General features: G+C 38.3%; 1 protein-coding gene across 1 annotated transcript in view; it reads left to right on the forward strand.

The window, feature by feature from the left end:
- Window positions 1–18,739, forward strand: part of fam210b (family with sequence similarity 210 member B) — a 180,579-nt gene extending 161,840 nt beyond the window's left edge. The window contains exons 3-4 of the mRNA XM_048608586.1: window positions 9,122–9,338; window positions 15,359–18,739. Of these exons, the coding sequence (XP_048464543.1) occupies window positions 9,122–9,338; window positions 15,359–15,575 (434 nt within the window). The 3' untranslated portion in view covers window positions 15,576–18,739. The remainder of the gene's footprint in view (window positions 1–9,121; window positions 9,339–15,358) is intronic.
- The last annotated feature ends 1,270 nt before the right edge of the window (window positions 18,740–20,009 follow it).

Raw genomic sequence — 20,009 nt, forward strand, 5'->3', positions numbered from 1 at the left:
ACGGTTATTAAGCTGCAAAACATGACCTTTTCTTTGCTAGGTGCAGACAATGCTGAAACAGTCTGCTCCTCCTCCATCGCGTGTAGAATATATGCTAGTTTGATTTACTTCTACAGTTTGTACCTGGTGGAATCAATTTTGCTCTTTCAATGATTATACATCAACTACACACCATAATTCTGTCGTCACAAAGCTTATAAAGTTCTTATTTCACATTTCCAGCATCCACCGTATTATATTTAAGAAATGTGCTTTCATGTGACAGCAGCAAATATCTCTGGTATCTGGGACATGTTTTTTGTGACTGTGTAGGACACTCGGGGATCACTCCTACACTAATGGGTAGCTGGATTTAAACTATGTAAATGTTAAAAGGCTAATTTTACCGGATTTTTGTGGTCTCTTAGTACAGTTGCCTCATTGGCAAATGAATCCTAAAAACTACCCTTCCTGAATCTCTTGGCCTTCAAAACAGCACACTAAACCAACCAATGAGACATCCAAATGTAAAATGGAATGAGTTCCTTGGGTTTCAAAGGCTGGATTTCCCTTCACTTCAATGATGTCTGCTCAGGGTCATAACTTTCTGCCATGAATCTTTGTTGTGTCTGCAAGTTGTTGGAGAGAATCCTGAGGGACAGGATTTGCATGTATTTGGAAAGGCAAGGATTGATTAGGGATAGTCAACATGGCTTTGTGCATGGGAAATTGTCTCACTAACTTAATTGAGTTTTTTTTTGAAGTTGTAACAAAGAGGATTGACAAGGGCAGAGCGGTGGACATGATCTGTGTGGGTTTCAGTAAGGTGTTCGACAATGTTCCTCATGGTGGTCTGGTTAGCAAGCTTAGATCATATGGAATACATGGAGAACTAGCCATTTGGATACAGAACTGGCTCAAAGGTAGAAGACAGGGTGGTGGTGGTGGAGGGTCATTTTTCAGACTGGAGGCCTGTGACCAGTGGTATGTCACAAGGAGCGGTGCTGGTTCCACTGTTTTTCGTCATTTATATAAACGATTCGGATGTGAACACCGGAAGTATGGTTAGTAAGTTTGCAGATGATCCCAAAATTGGAGGTGTTGTGGACAGCGAAGGAGGTTACCTCAGTACAATGGGAGCTTGACCAAATGGGCCACTGGGCCAAGGAGTGGCAGATGGAGATTAATTTAGATAAATGTGAGGTGCTGTTTTGGAAAGGCAAATTGGGGCAGGACTTTTACACTTAATGGCAAGTCCCTGGGGAGTGTCGCCGAACAAAGAGACCTTGGAGTGCAGGTTCATAGTTCCTTGAAAGTGGGATTTCAGGTAGATGCTTGCCTTTATTGGTCTGCATTGAGTATAGGGTCATGTTGCAGCTGTTCAGGACATTGGTTAGGCTAATTTTGGAATCCTGCATGCAATTCTGGTCTCCCTGTTATAGGAAGGATGTTGTGAAACTTGAAAGGGCTCAGAAGAAATTTACATGGATGTCGCCAGGGTTGGAGGGTTTGAGCTATAGGGAGAAGCTGAAAAGGCTGGTGCTATTTTCCTTCAAGCATCAAAGACCATGGGGTGACCTTATAGAAGTTTATAAAAGGAGGCTAGGGTAGATAGACAAGGTCTTTTCCCTGGGGTGAGGAGTCCAAAACTAGAGGACATAGGTTAAGGTGAGAAGGGAAAGATTTAAAAGTGACCTAAGGGGAAACTTTTTCATGCAGAAGGTAGTGCATGTATGGAATGAGCTGCCAATGGAAGTGGTGGAGGCTGATACAATTACACCTCCTGAAAGGCATCGGGGTGGGTATATGAAAAGAAGGGTTTAGAGGGATATGGGCCAAATACTAGCAAACGGGACTAGATTTGTTTAGGATATCTGATTGGTATGGATGAGGTGAGCCAAAGGGTTTGTCTCTATGCTATACATCTCTCTGACTCTATCTATATGGAACAGGCCGATCTTTCTTTTTTTCTTTCTTTCCCAACTCCCCCCCCCCCCCCCCCCCCCCCACCCAATCTTTAGAGCAGCAAGGCTAATGAAGCTTGGGAAACTGCAATACAGGATTTTCTTTTCTTTCCTTCCCTGCAGCTATTCTGCCTCATTACTAAAATATGAATCAAAACGTGATGTAGTCTGATAGACAAGTTGTTACTTTAAGGGATTGGTAGCAGGTTCCTCCCAGTCATTAATAGTACTGCTGCTGCTCTACAAGGAGAGCATTAGAGTGTCATTTTGTCTCATTTTCTTTGTCTGTCACTGAAATGATGGCCACCTGAGAGTTGAGCAAAACAGGACATTACAGAGAAGATAAATTTTCAGCCATACAGACACAGTGGCTGGTCCATTGACATTGATTTTGAGAGTTTGGTAGCTTGTGGAACTAGCTTCAAGACAGACAATAGTTTTTTTTTTCCCCCATGTGCTGCTCCTGAATTTGGGAGACTTAGTGGAGATGTTGCTGGTGGAAGGGTCTCTTACAGTCTTCTGTGTCTCACTGCAGTACAAGATGTATTGATGTCAAATGTTGTGCACACAGGAGTTTGTTGATTTGGAGATGACTTTGTTCTCAAACACTTGACGCTGTAGTTTGTAAAAGGTTGGCACAGCTGATTTCATTCCAGGATCTCCTCATTGATGCTGAGCAAAGTGGCTCCTGAGGAATGTGAAGAGCTCAAGATGTTCCCAAGTCACTCCTTCATCATATGATAGACATGGAGTATTTAGCTGGTCAGCTGTGGGTCAATGTGAGCTTTTGTATGGGTGATATTCAGGGATGGGCCTCTTTCAATACTCAAAACAAGAAAAGACGTGACTCTCGGGCACTTTCGAGTCTACTGTGTTATGCTGCACTGCAGTACTATGTGGAGGTGGATCTCATCCACACAATGATGGAGACTGTATACAATAGATAATTCACCTGAGATAGTAGGAACTGCAGATGCTGGAGAATCCGAGACAACAAGGTGCAGGGCTGGATGAACACAGCAGGCCAAGCAGCATCATAGGAGCAGAGAGGCTGACGTTTCGGGCCTAGACCCTTCATCACCTGTTGTCTTTCCAAAGTACAAACATGTACTGTACATTGTTATTCATGATTAAAGATTGCTCCAAAATAAGCTTTGTTATTTAGTGCAGTGTGATACGTTGCAATATCCGTGACTCTATGACATGAAACTAACAAGTGAGTTATTTGCATACAATGTGGCCATAATCTGGGTTATAAATTTCACCATAGTTGCAGGATGTTTTCAAATACATGCTGTTTGAATATTTAACAGTGAAAGGCCAAGCCATGCCTGTGTTATCAATGTTGTTATCCTGCCACTGGGCAACTTGCTTGGCAGATCCTAGCTAAAATCTAATAAAGATGGCTTGTTGATTTAAAGGGTGCTGGCAAGCTCATCAGGTTGCTGAGTGCTAATAGCAAATCCAGTCAAACATTGTGCTCCTACGTCCAGCATTAATGTAATGGATTGTACCCTGCTGGTTCCTATTTAGAGCTTGTACTCGCTGGCTACAATATTTGTATATTTAAGGAACACTACTGGTTTTTAATTCACTTGCAAGGCCAGCATATGTTTCTCATCCTTAATTGCCCTTTGAATTTGTGTAGCCATTCAAGACCATTTCAGAGAGCACTTAAGAGTCCACCACATTGCTGTGGTTCTAGAGTTACATTGTAGGCCTGATCAGGTGTGATTGACAGATTTCCTTCCCTAAGGTATTTTCTTGAACCAGATGGGTTTGTACAACAATCAATGTTTAGATTCATAGTCACCATCACTTACAACTCGTTCTATATTCCAGATCTATTAACTGAATTCTGATTTCACCAGCTGGCCATACGGAATTTGAAGCAATGCGCTTAGAGCATTAGTCTGGGTGTCTGAATCACTGTGGTGACATTTTTACTATCCCACTTCCTTAGACATTACTGGCACTCTGTGAAATGTCAAATATGTCTGCACGCCTCTGAGTTAGAGACTTGTGTTTTTGTAAAACCTCAAATTACTATTGAGTCTTTGCTGGATGAATACATTTCCCTCAACTGAGGCAATGTTAAGAGTACTGTCTTTCAGATGCCTTCATTAATAACTGTTATGTGCCACATAAGGGGAAATTTATAAAAGGCAAGGGAGAGGAATTTGGGAGAAACTGTATTTTTTTTTTAAAAAAATCATTACTTTTGCAAATTATATTCTAAACAAGGATTCAGCCAGTTTGAGAATCCATGAAGATAGCGGAGAGGGTAAGTTTTTTTTTATTCTTTCCAATTTTTACGGTAATTGAATTCATTATCTTGGCAATTTAAAAAGCACACTTTCAGTAAACATGTGCCAATATAAAATATTAGTCTTTGGAACTGGTGTGTGCATCTTGTGGATTATTTTTATATTGCAAAGGTTCTAGCAGAATGAATTTTACAAGGGATGATTTGAACAGTTTAAGGTGCATATAGAACAGGGAGGTGCAGTATGAAAATTGTCTTTAACAAGTTGTATATCAGAAATATCTCTCTGGGTCACTGAAAATAAAGTTAGCTGAGGAGACCCCTGGAAGTTTAGGTGTTTATTTATAGTCACCGGCCCTGTTGAGCCACTGAGTGAGGAAGTGTTGTTACTAGTTGTGGTAAAGTTCAGCATTGTTTTACAATGTTATTCTCTTCCTCATTCTTAAGTGTAGACACCTGTCATAATGCAGGAAATATGACAGCCAATTTGCGCAAAGTAAACTCCCATATACAGAAAACTGTCAGCAATGTGATAGTGACCAGAAAATCTGTCCCTTTTTGTGATGTTGATTGAGGGATAGAGGACAATGCAGTTACTGAGCCTGATGATTATAATCTCTCCTATCCAAAAAAAAGTGTTTGGTGAATACCATTGACCAGTGGTCAGTTAATAGGCTATGGATGGAATTAGCATCCTCACACAGAAATTTGCTAGCCAGCATAATAAAAATAATTGTTGTAAACAGCCCTTGTCTGAGAGACTCTTTCTTTTTCAATCTTCTATGAAGATGAATAGATCAAAATGATGTAAAGGTTTTTAAGGCTGCAAATTTTACGGTCCAGAACAATGTCATTGTTTGCCCCAGTGCACCACTAGACCAGAGTGTTAAATATGTCCGAAGGAAAGTGTGAGCCACCCATTGGGGTTTGTTGAGAAGATTTGGGTGCAGTGTCCACTTATGCTATTTTAGTTGAGACTTAGCGATAAATTAATTAAAAATTTTCTAACCAACAATATAATAAATACTAAATATCTTCAATAATTACCATTATTAACTAAATTACACTAACTGTGTTCTCAAGGTGTAAGGAATAATCTTTTTTTCAATATTTTTGTGTAATGGATGCCAATAAATAACAGGTTATAATTTTGTTTAAATACAAGTTGATGTTTATGGTCCATAAATAGGGTGGGTTCTGTGAACTATTAGCATAGCAGTGATCTGTTTCACCTTTCAACCCAAAATCTGTTGTCACTCGCTGCTTTTTGTAAAAGAAATTATACTGGCAGCCCATCTGCTTCCAGGTGTATTTATGTGCACATTTGACTACTTTCTAGTACCATTTATTTATAGAAAAATTCTGTGTTCTATCACCCCCAGGCTAGTGTGTTTCTGAATAAAATTACTAATCTCCATCCATTGTGTTAACCTAGTTTAACAGAAATGGTTCAGGGTATCATTAATCTCTCTGGTGTTGCAAATGACCTGACCTCCGTACTCTCCCAAATCTGTCTGCTGCATTAAACTTGTGCTCATTTTTAATTTAATTGGCAGGCAGCTAAAATGCCTGCTTTATTCACATTCCTGTGAAGCCTTATGATGCAGCAGGATAGAATGTCTTCCCAAAAGGGCTTCCTTTGTACTGTAAGATTGCAGACAGGCAGTTTGCTTTCAACATAGCTGCATTGGCTGGAGCCAAGATGGTAATTGATATGTGACATTCCTACAAATGACCTGATGGTGGTGGCTATGTTAGTCAGGTCTCAGTGGTTAAAACTATCTCGCTTTCAGTTGTTGTATGTTTTCTTAAAGCATATATTGATGAAGTGAAACCTACGCTTTTCAACCCTGCCTTTTGATTTGGCACTTCTGCTGCAGTTCGTTACCTGTTTCAATTCTGATGTGCCTTGGGCCTTTTATATTCCAGCTGCTGTATAATTGCAAGTTGTTGCGAAATTCAATTCTCTTTTAAAGAAGGATTCTTAAATGCTTCCACAAGGAGCATTTTATATAATGGGATCCTGTAAGAGCTGCTGGATTTTTTGAAGTCTCTTTACTTTGTGATTTTTCAAGTTGGTGATTGTTAAGCCTTATCACTTTAGTTTGATCCTGGTGATAGGAATATGTATGTTTTCCTCTGAGCAGTTTTGGCCCGTGATTGCCATTTGTTAGCGTGCACCCGCCGTCTAATTTACAATCTGGAGCTGGGCGGGGAATGTTTCAGGCCTTGCAGCTGATCAGCCTGCACCTACAAATAGAAACAACAGTGCAGCACCTCAGGCAGGTCTTGCAGGAGGCTGTTTTTTTTTTCCTCCTCCTGTCTTTCCAGAGATGCTGTCTCACCTGCTGCATGTTTCCAGCATTCATTGTTTATGTTGCTGATGCTGTCCTGTTTACATTCATTTTTCATCAAGTGGCAGAAGAGATCACAGCAAGTTGCAGTATTCTATCTGAAGACCAATATTTTGTGGCCAATTTTAAAAATTCTTTCAATTAAATTCAATTCTCTACTTTTATTTTTAGATCAATTATTGCAAGTGTGCATAAAATAATGGTTCTGAAGGGGTAAATGTTCGTGTTAAATTATAGAATCAGATTAGATCTATTCATTCCACTGATGTCTCTCTGTGGGTGGAAATAAGTTGTACTCATGTTCATGGAGTGATAACCCCTAAGGTCCTAATCATTATGACAGACCAGATGCTAGGCCAGCATTTATTGCCCATCCTTATTTGCCCAGGGGAGGTGGTGGTGAACTATTACTACAGCTAATCATCAGAGAGGTCCGTGACAAAGGAGACAACCTTGGTGACGACCAACTACCCCCTCAAGCAACAATAACACTGAGGTGGCAAATATCACGAGGTTCCAGCATTGGTCATCTGTCACACACCACACACACTTTCTCACACACACCCACACACTCCGTTCATGCACCTGGGTAAAATAAATGTAAATACGAGGATATACATCATACAGTTGGTGAATGCTGGCAATATATAGCATGCTAGCCTCTGCGGTGGAACAACACACATCATAAAGTTTCATAGATGGTGCTTCAGGATCTGCGTGAAGTGTTTTTGCATTCTTTCAGTTTGTCGGCATATACTGATCTGTGTTTTTGCATCATATTTTCTATATTTCTAGCATTCTTTTTTGTCTTGCCTAATGATTAGCGACTGAACTTGTGCATCTTCATTATTTGCATAGTCAGAATATTTCGGTCAAAAAGAAACTCTTACAAATTGAAAAAGAGTTTTTGGTCCAGTTCCCATTATTTCTTGTGCATTTGTACAACAGGTGATCTTCCAGTTTTGGAGGGATTTTTTTAAAATGAGTAATACACAAACAAGAATTGAAAATAAAGATTTCCCTCTGCCCGAGTAATTCATTCAAGCATTTAAAGAAAAAAGATCACATTATTTTTGCTGTGACCCTTCTGTAATTGGCCATAACTGAGTTAGCAACTTGCTGATGCCTGCGTCACAGTTTTTTTTTGTGTTCAAGTCCCACTCCAGTACTTACTTTGAATGCATTCCTGGGGGTGTGCTACATTTTCCATAAGTCCTTCAATTGAGACATTAATATGAGGCTCCAATCTGTCCTTTTCAGGTGGGCGTAAGAGGTGCCCAGACACTCTAAAGATGTTTAGAAGAGTTATGCCTTTGTCCTTGCTAATACTTCTTTCTCAATCAACATCGCAAAGAAAAATCCAGTTATCATGTAGTTGTTTCTGTGGTTTTGCTGGATGGAAATTAGCTGTTGCACATTTTACACTTATAACTTGACAACCCTTCAAAAAGACTTCAAGAACTATGAAGTAGTTTGAGCCATCTAGTGGTCATGAAAGATGCCAGTCTTTTTTCTTCATTCCCTAAAGATAATGAATTGATTGCCTTTCATCAGCTTTTTCTTTTCCTTGAAGCAAGTTGACACTCTTGCATGATCATTTGTTTGTGTGCTACATACCTTAGATGCTGCTGAATAAAAGATACCAACACAGCCTCACGGCACCTACCCTCCCACCACAGCAGGTGTAATATCTGTCTGTTCACTCCCTTCCTCCTCAGGATCCAAGGGCCCAATCACCCCTTCCAGGTGAAACAAGGCTTTATCTTCACACTTCACACAATCTAGTTGACTGGATTTGCTGCTCTTCTACACTGGGGAAACAAAGTACAGACTGGGTGTTCTACGAAACAGTCACCTACTTTCTGTCTGCAAAAAGGACCATGAGCTTCCAGTTGCCTGCCGCTTCAATACACTACCTTGTACCCTGGCCAACATCTCTGTCTCAGGCTTGCTGCAGTGCTCCAGCGAAGCTCAAGCTGGAAGAACAGTATCTTATTTTTTGCTTGGGAACTCTACAGCCTTCTGGACTCAGTTCATCAACTTTATAGGGCTAGAGCTGTCCCATGTCCTTATTCCTAGCCCAACACACCAGGCCTTGTTATCATGTGGTCTGCTATTACACACAATCCATCGTTAGCCGCTAAAGGTCCCCATTTAATAGCTATTTACCCTCCAGCCTTATCGTTATCCACTCCTTTGTCTGTCCCACTCCAGTACTTATTTTGAGTGCATTCCTGGGGGACTTCTACATTACCATACGTCCTTTTGATGGAGACATTAATGCGAGACTCCAATCTGTCTTTTCAGGTGGGCACAAAGGATGTCTCCACCTATTGTTTACTCCTACCCCTACCTTCAGCATAAACATTTTCCTAGCTACCATCAGTTCTGAGGAAGGGTCACTGAACCTGAAACGTTAACTCTGATTCCTCTCCACAGATGCTGCCAGACCTGCTGAACTTTTCCAGTAATTTTTTTGTTTTTTATTTTTGATTTCCAGCATTCACTGTTCTTTCGGTTTGTATAAGATCTGTCTTGCTGTTTCTTTTGCTTTTAAGCATTATCAATAACCTTCCTCTTTGTGCCTCCTCAGAGTGAGAGTGGAGATGGAACAACTAGGAAAGAAGTCAGAAGATTTAATAGCAGTGATAGTAAAAAACTCACCAAGTCCCAGCAGCTGAAACAAGTCTTCAAAGAATATGGAGCTGTGGGGGTTGTATTTCACGTTGGAATATCACTGACCTCACTTGGAATATTTTATCTGGTGGTTTCAAGGTTAGTCTTGTAAAGGATCCATTTTAAACTGTAATGAGTGAGCATTTCTAGCAATGTGATTATAAAGTGTTTATTGTTTCTCCAAAGTTCCCCCCCCTTTTTCTACCCTGTCCTCAGGCACTGATTTCCTACAAGGCTGTAAGATGGGCATCAGATGTCAAGTAATATCATTTTTTTTCAAGTATTACGCTCCCTGTATAAGCCTTGGCAGGGCTTTATATTTAAATGTGGAGGGCATTACAGTTTAGTCTGATCCTATTCTCACTTGTTATCTAAGTAATAGACGTATGAAAACAGGTTCCATTTGATCATAATCAGGAGACTTCTCATGCAATTTCTAGTTCAGATTAACTAATTTAACATGAGTGACTTCCATTTAGCTATTGCATCCTGAGCTACTAACAGCATCCAACTCTGTGTTTAAAACACACACAAATGAGTGAACTCCTCTTTCCCAAAGTGTTTCCCTGAGTCAACATCAAAAACCAGCGACTAACAAGTTTATCAATGACTTGAATACACTTTGTGATAACTTGTTTGTAATGTAGTGGCTAGGTTTGCTTGAATAATGCTGATTTTAAAAGTAATTTACTGATTTGTCATGATTGCATATTGAATGCTATGGATATATTTACACCAGATGACTACAGCATTTGAAAAGGCAGCTAGAGTAATTGAGCATGGCCAGTAAATGTCCACATCCCATGAACAAATTTAAAAAGAAAACAGAATGCCGTAGAATATATGTTAGAGAAACAGGTCATTTGACCCAGGCGGTACATGGAAACATTTATGCTCCATTTAAGCTTCAATCTTTCTTCAACTAGATCAGGATTGACATAAAAAAAACTCAGTAAAAATATACATGAGTTTATTCATTTTAAGAATTAGACTTTGTCTCTCTTCCTGTACTGAAACACACTGTTGTAAAACAGTATTGATTTTAATATAGTTTTAAAATGCCATTCAGTGCCGAGAGCATTAACTTTAGTCAGACCAAACAGCAGTTGTTGTTACGAAGAATGTGTTCATTTTGTGGAACACTTTTTTTTTCCTGAGTTGCTTATTTTCTTTCAATGAAGAATTGGAATTTTCTTCCTGTTGACTTCTCAGTGTTTTCCTGAAGAGTGATCCAAGAACGTTGTGTATGTTTTCAGAGGGGTGGGATGATGTGTCACTTCCCCATCCTACTTGAGATAATGATGCATTATATTTCTGCATTCAAACTGCAACAGTGTAGAATTCTCTGCCTCCACCAATTCTGTGCATTCTGGATCTGTCAGCTCAGCTCTTTTCAGAGCAGTTAATTAATCACACTTCATACCATTCCTTTTATCATTGTGGCAGCTGCTTGAGGAATATTTCAATCTTGATATCTTTTAATTTTCTACTTCGTGATTTGCTGATCGCTGCAATTTTTGATTTGATTAAAATTCCACATGTCTTTCCAAGCTAACTAACTGACCATCTCTGTGGTAACACATTTTTGGCTTGTTTTTCAAGATATTCTGGAAAACCATGAATTCTCCTATTTTGTCGGAGATCAAATTGCAACCATAAGAAAAAGGATTTCTATTCTGCCTGATAGTAATTTTGTTACTTGAAATTAGTTTTTAGCTTGTTTAATGAGATTTTAATTGGACGTTCTTATTAGAATTCAGCCTCAGAGTGACAAAAACAAAAATAATTTGTTTGGGGTACTTTGTCTATTTATAGCCAAGCCTGTTTGGGCTTTGGTGTTCTACACCATCTTCCTGTGTTTTGTGGGCAGTCTGCTCCCAGACTCTCAGGAGGGAATTGCTTGGAAAGTCGTTAAGAGCATGCACAAAAATTACTGAGATGGTTCTAATTTTCCTACCACTTATTGCAGGGAAAATAAGTTCCATTGGGCCTCTTGTATTGTGAGTATGTGCCTCTTGTGGCGTAGGCCTTCCTGTATCATTGCTCCCAAGTCAGAATGATGCTAGATGCCTGGGTAAATTGCTGCGTGACATTTTTTAAAATAGTATGGACACTGGTGTCACTGAAGAAGTTGTGGTTGGGGAGTCCAATCACGTGGCTGCCTTGTCCCGGATTGTGTTGATATTTTTGAGTGTTGGAGTTCCCCTAATATGGGCAAATTGAGAAGATGCCACCACACTTCTGCTTGTGCCTTGAAGCTGGTGGGTAGGCTTTATCAGGAAGTGGGTTACTTGCTGCAGATTTCTAGCCATGATATTAGGGTGACTAGTCCAGTTCAGTCCTGGTCAATGGTGGGTGATCCAGCAATGCTAATGTTTTTAAATGTAAGAAGCAGGGAGTTAGATTCTCTCATTGGTGATGGTCATTGCTTGACATATCTGTGCTGCAAATGTTATTTGCAACTTATCAGCCCGAGCCTGTATGGTGCCTTACTGAAGCAGTGCATGCCCCATCTGAGGAGTTACAAATTGAGCTGAACATTATGCAACCATGAGGGAACATTCCCATTTTGACCTTTATGATGGAAGGAAGGAAATTGATGAAGAAGCTGAGGCTAGCCTAAGACAGCGTTCTGAGGAAGTGACATCCTGCGCTGATGTTCTGGGGAAATGATTTCCCTGCACATCACAATCATCTTCATTTGTGTTAGATTTGACTCTAATTACATTTCCCCCTGACTTCCAATGTTCGTTGACCTCTTTGATGCCATCCTGTTAACTGCTGCCTTGATGTTGTGTGTCTCATTTCATCATTGACCTTTCAGTTCTGGGGGAATGTTCTCAAAACCAAAAGGGAAATCACCTTGAGCACCCTTCAGAAGGAACCTTTGCATGGGGGATTTCTGCTTAGTATCTTTATTTTTAGGCACATTTTCTGCTGATTTATCAAAACCAGATTGAGAATTTGATACCGTGAAAAATCTAGGACTAATTTTATTCTATTTGTAACTGCATTCTAACCTGGAACCACCTAATTATTGCTAGTTAAAGTTGAGTACTGAGTTGCATCGAGCCAAGGAGCATGTCCTATTTCTTTGTATCAGCATAGAAAAACTTACTGCTTCCTTTTTGAAGTGAAGTTTTTTTTCAGATATGAATTTCCTCTTCCTGAAGTTTTATTTTCTGGATAGTTGGCTTTCTAACCTGTTTGTCAGCATATACTGTAGTTCAGGTCTGAACCAACTGCCAGGAGTTGCACAAACCATGAAGTATTTATGAAATTGAGAAGCACAAGTACTTGAAGCAAGTCACCACCAAAATTGAAAGCAGTAAGAATATTCAGTCATTCCTTTGTCAACATGCTGGAGCAGGAGAAAAGTTTTAAAAAAAAGTTTTTATCAAAAAATAATCCAAAACTAATTTGCAGACAGTTCCTATGGTGTAAATAGTTTGCCAATTTGCTATGGTCTACAAATTTATAATTAATCTGACAGTATTCAGAAGTTTATGCCATATAATGCAGAATATGGCAGTGAAAAATTAACATTGTGCTTAATTTGCGTTCTGGTATAATTCTCATTTCTTTCTCAAACGAGTTTTCATCTTTTATCTTTTCAACTGGATACATTTTATTTGCATTCCCTTTATTCCCTCTCAAATTGGGAGAACAAAAAAAAAACAAAACACCACTTGGTTACAAATTTATGCTTGTATTTTTTTTAGAACCATGGGGTAGATGGAGTAGGAAATGGTAAGTACCACACTAATAGACAAGAGGGATGTTCTGCTGAAGTTGGACCACAGAAACATTTGCAGGGGCAGAGTTGTTAGAGTTGTTAGACATTTGACTAGTTTGATGTGAAATTCTTCAATGTTGACACTGGGTGGCTGAAACATGGAAATATTTGATTAATTTTTGTATTATATTTGATTGGCAAATAAAGTTGGGAAAATAAAAAGATGTACTATAATCAGAAGTGGCGTGATATTCAGTAAGAAACTGCCACAGACAAAAGCTTGAAATCAACAACCTGACTGCTTACTTATGACTAAGCATTTTAATTTTCTATGGCTTCTTAAACTAGACATACTTCATTTTCGTTAAATCAAAATTAAATATTTTTGGTTTCTTGATTTCAGTATGTACTACCACCATAAGATATGGGAGCAATATCAGACTACTTGGCCTATGAGTCTGCTCTGCATTTGTTCATGGGTGATATGTTTCTCCGCCCCATTCTCCTGTCTTCTCCCTGTAACCCTTGATCCCCTTACTAATCAAGAACCTATCTACCTCTATCTTAAATACACTCAATGATTTGGCCTCCACAGTGGTCTGCGGCAAGGAGTCCCCTAGATTAACCACTCTTTCTGAAGAAATTCCTTCTCATCTCCGTTCTAAAGGGTCATCATTTGACCCTGAAGATGTGCCCTCATCTCTCCAACTAGTTCATTCCATTTTAAGAGGTAATCAGATCTGTCATATCTGCACTAGTCCTTTTGAAGGGAGAGTTTACCTTGTGCCACTTCTCGCTTTGAAATATGGTGCTAATGGCAGTCAGTCATTTTCCAATGATCCAGTTCTCGAGAGGCAGAATTAATTCAGCTTCCACCACAGGCAGTACAGTCTAGATCCTGACCAGGTTCTCCCAGGACCAAATCGCCATTTGCTAATCATCTCAAATCTATGCCTTTTGGTTTTTGACCTTTCCATCAACAGTATGATGATTATACCCATTATGATTATGAATACCTCTTTTATTGAAAGGTCTCTCAACCTTCTAAGAGAATTTTTTACATAGAAAAATTGGTAAAGCAGGACTGCAGTTCCTTAATTACTGTAAAGCTTTCCTCTGCATGCAGGGATGGTAAACTAAGAAAGTTTGGTTATTAGGACAAATAAATGCTTGTTGCATTATCAACCTCTTTTCCCCCCAGCCTAGTTGTTATTTTTTTTTCATGGCCTGTGAATGTCATGGGCAATAAATCCTGGCTTTACAGTTATAAATTGTGCATGAAACTATGTGATTTGCTATGGCAGCTCTAGTGTTAACAATAAAAACAGAAAAACATTTAGATTGGGCTGGGTAAGAATGTCCTTCCATAACAAAAAGGAAATTAGCAAATCATCATTTTTTAGAACAATGACAATCGTAGTAATCATTTAGATGAGGTTTCTATTCCATATTTATTTCCTGAATTTAAATTTCATCAGCTTCTACTTTGGGACTTAAACAGTGGCCCTGAAGTATTTACCCAGCCCTTGTTACCACTGTACCACCAATCTTCTAAAAAACGAGATGGTAGGTTCTTTGATTTTATTCATTAAATTTGATATCATAAGTACAACTGTCCTTAAGGAACAGCCAGCTGTAACCTCAGTGTATATTTTCCACTGTTCTTCAGATAGCCTTTGTCCCATCTTCCTTTATCCTTTCACCTTTACTTGGTGACAACACAGTATGGAGCTGGAGGAACACCGCAGGCCAGGGCAGCATCAGAGGAGCAGGAAAGTTGCCATTGAGTTGGGACCCTTCTTTTCTGACTCTGATTCTTGTCTCTGACTCCAGCATCTGCAGTTCTTGCTATGTGAATGACCTACCACCTTTTACTCTGCAGTTTTTTCCTCTACTAATACTTTTATTCCTGCTGGTTGGTGCAAAGACAGAAGTGCCAAGATTGTAGACTTTGCCACTTTTTGTCTCTGCTTTGCTTTTAATTATGTAATGTTTTCAAGAATATTTTTCCCTTCATTGTCAGCTTTAGATTTGATTTACAAATAAAAAGGATCAAAGTGTTATACCAAACCAAAAAGACTGAAAAAATGAAAACCTGCAGGAACAGCTTTCACATCCACTAATTGTTGCTGGACAGGTAGAGGTAATAGACTAAAATTTTGTCTACTTCCTTAGTGCAATATTAATAACTTACTCAGCTTGGTTAGGATAGTGCTTGTCATGCAAGTTATGACATGTACATTGTTAACTAAATCTGTTCCTAAGGGACACTGAAGGCCTTCAGTTGAGGTAAGTGATGAAAATAGTTTTAGGATTGACTAATTAACCCTAATGTAATTCAGTGAATTATGTACTAATTCCTTGCTTTTTTTTTGTTTTTCAGTGGTGTGGATGTGGCTGCACTTCTTTACAAGGTGGGATTTAGTGAAGCAGTTGTGCAGTCCAGAATGGCAGCTGGTACCAGTACCTTTGTACTAGCATATGCTGTTCATAAGGTCTTCGCCCCAGTACGAATGAGCATTACTTTAGTTTCTGTGCCATTTATAGTAAGGTACTTTCGTAAGATTGGGCTTTTTAAGGCATCTACTTCTAAACCATGAAGAAATACTTGAATCTGAATATTGTAGGTGTAAGGACCCCTAGACAGTTTTTACTTTTTTGAAAATCCACAAATGCAGTACTTAAGTTGTTAGGCAATAGTTACCTATGAGCTTGTGCTGTTGTTAGCTGTTCAACTTTGACACTTCTGTTCAACTTCAATATCAACACTGCAGGATATTTTAAACAAAGGCAACTGTTGCCTAGCTTTCAGTAGCTGAAGTGTCAGTTGCCAGGAAGGCAAAAGCCATTGGAAATGTATTTGCATGAGGCAATTGTAATCAATCTGTTCTGACAATCTAAAACTTAATGAATACAGCCAAATTGATGACAGAAGGAAAATGAGGAACAACAGGGGGAAAAAAAAAAGTGCTGTTACAACTTTAAACCAGATACTTGACTAAGCTATTGTGTAATGCTGTTAAGAATACTACGGGGTATTCTTGAGTTGACTTACACACACTCACTCCAGCTAATTTCACAGCAATTTAAATCTGCATTACATCATGATTGTCAGTTGAGCTTTTTTCAATTCACTTAAGTGCAAAGCTTCCCATTATATGCAACTTAATTAAGTTGTATTTCCCTAAGCAATGCTTGACGTATGGTGGTAGTGTAGAAGGTATTGCTACATGTATATTCATTGCTCTGGCAGAGCAACAAATTTGGACTTTAAAATGGCCGGACAAGTTACCTAACAATTTTAGTTGGTTGTGTGCACACATAGGAAACTGGCAGGGAGAAATAGTTGAGTGAACAAGCTGTTTATCCCCAATATGAAAATCCTTTAATGATATTTCAAATTTTAATTTAAGAAATGAGGGGATCACTTCTGAAAATCCTATACAGTAACATCATGCAGATTAACTGTCTGCTGGGGTGACGACTTTCAACAATCTTGGCACTTCTGTTGGTATTGTACTCATTAGTGATAGCTGCAACAAAACATTTGATATTAGCTCAATTATTACAGCCAATAACAGGATTAATACAGTAGAGTAAAAATATTGCAGACTAAATGTTGACAAATGAATTGATTTTTCTCTCCACTTGATATGTACTACCTGCCAGTGTAATCTTCCAAACCCAGTGTTTTGAGAATCCAGTTTAAACTAGCAGAAATGTTAAAGAATTTAAAATTGAAAACTGCAACAGTAGCACCAACCACATTCATTAACACTGAGGAAGTGAAATTACAAAATCAATAAGCAATAATTTTACATGTTATTCCAATGAGGGTGAATTGGGACCAAGGGAAACTTAAATACCTTGCTGCCTTGTCTTTGATTCATAATTACTGAAACAAATACTTGGAATGTGTTTGACACTTTGCCTTTTTCAAATACTGGTTCATTCAACAGGACCCCAGACTGGAATTTAATTTTCACTGCTTGATTAGAGGGATATTTTCATTTAAAGTATCCAGACTCCAAATTACTTGATCAGTGTGCTAGCAAAATGACAATTCTAATTACCACTTAGTTTAAATATTGATGTTTCCCCCTCCCCTACTTCTGTTAATGTAACCACAATAGCTGTGCTAAGCTCCTTTCTAAACAGCTTCACTAGTAGACAAAAGAAAATTTGCTGTTGAAAAAATTAGCTTTCCTGACCCAGTGCATCTTTATTGTTTTGATTCAGGGTTATTCTACTTGGTTACATTTTCATTGAGCTACACTGGACCTTCAGCCTTCAACGTGTAGGGAAATGCAGGATGGAAAACTGCAGTTTTAGTTAGCCCATTGTGTACTTGAGGTTTTAGTCATCTCCAACATGAAGACAATTCAAATTGGAAAACAGTTGTAGATAAAATGCAAAATTGCATAACTTCTGCCAGGTTTAATATGAAAACACAAAAGTGATGACTAAGGACTCGAAGCTCAAATGGGTAGGTGGTAATATTCCTGAGATTTATTTGGAATTTTATTTTGGCATTGAGTGAAACTTCAGAAGTTTCCATTAAATGGCAAGTGTTCCAAAGCCTGAAACTGGGAAATAAATCACAAACCAGACTTGAATGCACTCAATTTCAATTTTTAACGCTATCTTAGTCAAATCAAGAGCCAGATTTGTTTTCAAACCAGACTTTGCAAACTCTGCTGACTGGTTCTTTTAAAAGATTTGTACATGTTGGTTCTAACATATCTCCATCCTGGGTACTGAACATTGGAAAGTCCAACAGTAGGTTATTCACCAAATATCTGGTAAAATTTCTCCTCTTCACTCCATTACTAATGCATACATTCAAGTGGCATTCTTTCACAAATGGGGGAACGGCAGTGGAAGCTGGTCTCCGCTTACATTTTTATATTGCTATTGTCAATTTTATCAAAGATGCACACTTTAGGATTTCAGATCCAAAGCTAGAAAAAAAAACTCTGCCAGAATCCAATACCAAATACTGCAGGTGCTCACTGCATGCAAACCTTTAATTCTTGGACTGACTTACAATAGTATTGTTGGTTATTTGGTTTATCCTCCCATGCTTAAGTTCATAACATTTAGGAAAATTCTACAGTAAATGCCAACAAAGACTTTTACTAGTGCATAAGTTCATTTTGCCACTTGCTGTAACGATGCATAAACAAATCTTCACCAGCATTAAACTAAAACTGTTGCAGAATAAAGCATTTAGAACAAGTGACGGACAGTTTAAAACCTTACCATGCTAGGCCTAAAGCCATATGTTGACAATGTAACCTCTACTGTGAATATCATTGGTTCTACCATGAAAACATACCTTGTAGAACCAAAGTTTTTTAAAAAACTATGCATTTAAAAGTATCCAGACCCTTCAGAACTGAGCTATAGCTAACCTGTAAATAGTTTGTATGCTAAATACTAAGGCAAATGGGCAAACAATTAAATTTAACCAGATGAGCTTTAACATCTTTTTTTTTCCTACTCCAGTAACTGGTTTTTTTTTAAAAAACCAAGTTAATTTGCCAGTGGAAGTTGAATAATGTAGTGCTTTGTTTAGATTGGTTGAGATCAAACTTAATTGTTACATGCCTTAATTTTATTTTCAAACCATGACTATTTGAAATTTGCAAATGAATCATCCATTGTACAGTCAATGTTTATATTGAGAATGAACTAGATTGTAGAAACTTGGAAACAAGAGGCTGGTTTTAAGTTATTTAATAAAAGAATTGTTTAAAAAGTGGTAGTTCCTTACTTTTCTTCCTTCTCCTGCAATCCTATTAAAGCTTTATCCACAGTCAAAGGATTGTGAATTAAGCAGATATATTTATCTTGGATATGGATGTATACAGTATGTAGATCCCCAGTCTTTCCATTAAAGAAATGTATTGTGGAGCTAAACTCTGAACAAAAGGGTTTGAAAGATGAACTGTTTGTCACCCAAGCAAGTCACCAGCATAGTGATAAGTTCAGCAGGAGCAGCTTCTAATCCATGCAAAAACTCAACAGGATGGAGGCATACAATATAACTTCTAAATTGGTCAAACTTCATTGTACCCAAGCTAAAATGTCTGCACTGTACATTAGGAACAATAAGTTCTAGTTGAAGACATCCCATCCTTTAGTGGGCCCCCTACACAACACATTTGAATTGATGTAGATTTGTCATATTTCTGATGCAGTGACAAAGCTATCCATGGAATAAAAATGGAATAGATCTTTAAGACTGCTGTTATCCCACAGATAATCTTAAAACAATTTATTCAATTTGAGAAACAGGTGTCATGCTTGGAATATTTTTCTTGAATCTGGTAAGGCCATAAGACAAAAAACAACCACAATATCATTGATTTGTCAGTCAAGCCAGGAACCATGGTACTGTTCTCCCCAATTGAATGTTTAGTGTTTGATATCAAAAAAATGTAGAAGTTAGTTTTTTTTTAAAATACATCATTCTGATCTCTAGCAATAGGCTTTTATGGAATAGTGAATTCAAACTTCAAGAATTCTTAATCTCAGTAACATAAGAGTCACTAATTCAGTAGTATTTTAGTTATCTTTACAGCAGATTGTTTGTTTAATTTGCATGCACGTAGGACAAGGATGGGATGTCCACTAGACTAACTTAAGTCACACACTGGCTGTAACAATGGAGAGAAAATGGAGATTAAAACAAGCTTCCATGAAAAATGGCATGATTAAGGAGTTGCTATACCAATTAGGTTTTTTCTACATCAAGTAACTTGTAACTAACAATGCACATTTTCATAGTTGTTAAAACAAAAAGTGGTCTTTGCAATGCCAGAGGGGAGTGGAAATTGCAGACAAAGCATTGGATTTCTGAATGCACTGTTGTAGTTTGCATTTGCTTTTAGTTAAAAGCAAAGCAATAACATCTTATTTCCAAACAATGGAACTAACTATCATTGATATGCAAACCACAGGCCAGATCAGACTTCAAATTAAACAACATTTCTCACTTGGGGTATGATCTTTTGTTTAAAAGAAGAATG

The sequence above is a fragment of the Rhincodon typus genome, chromosome 19 (assembly GCF_021869965.1).
Source record: "Rhincodon typus isolate 14 chromosome 19, sRhiTyp1.1, whole genome shotgun sequence".
Taxonomy (NCBI): Eukaryota; Metazoa; Chordata; class Chondrichthyes; order Orectolobiformes; family Rhincodontidae; genus Rhincodon; species Rhincodon typus.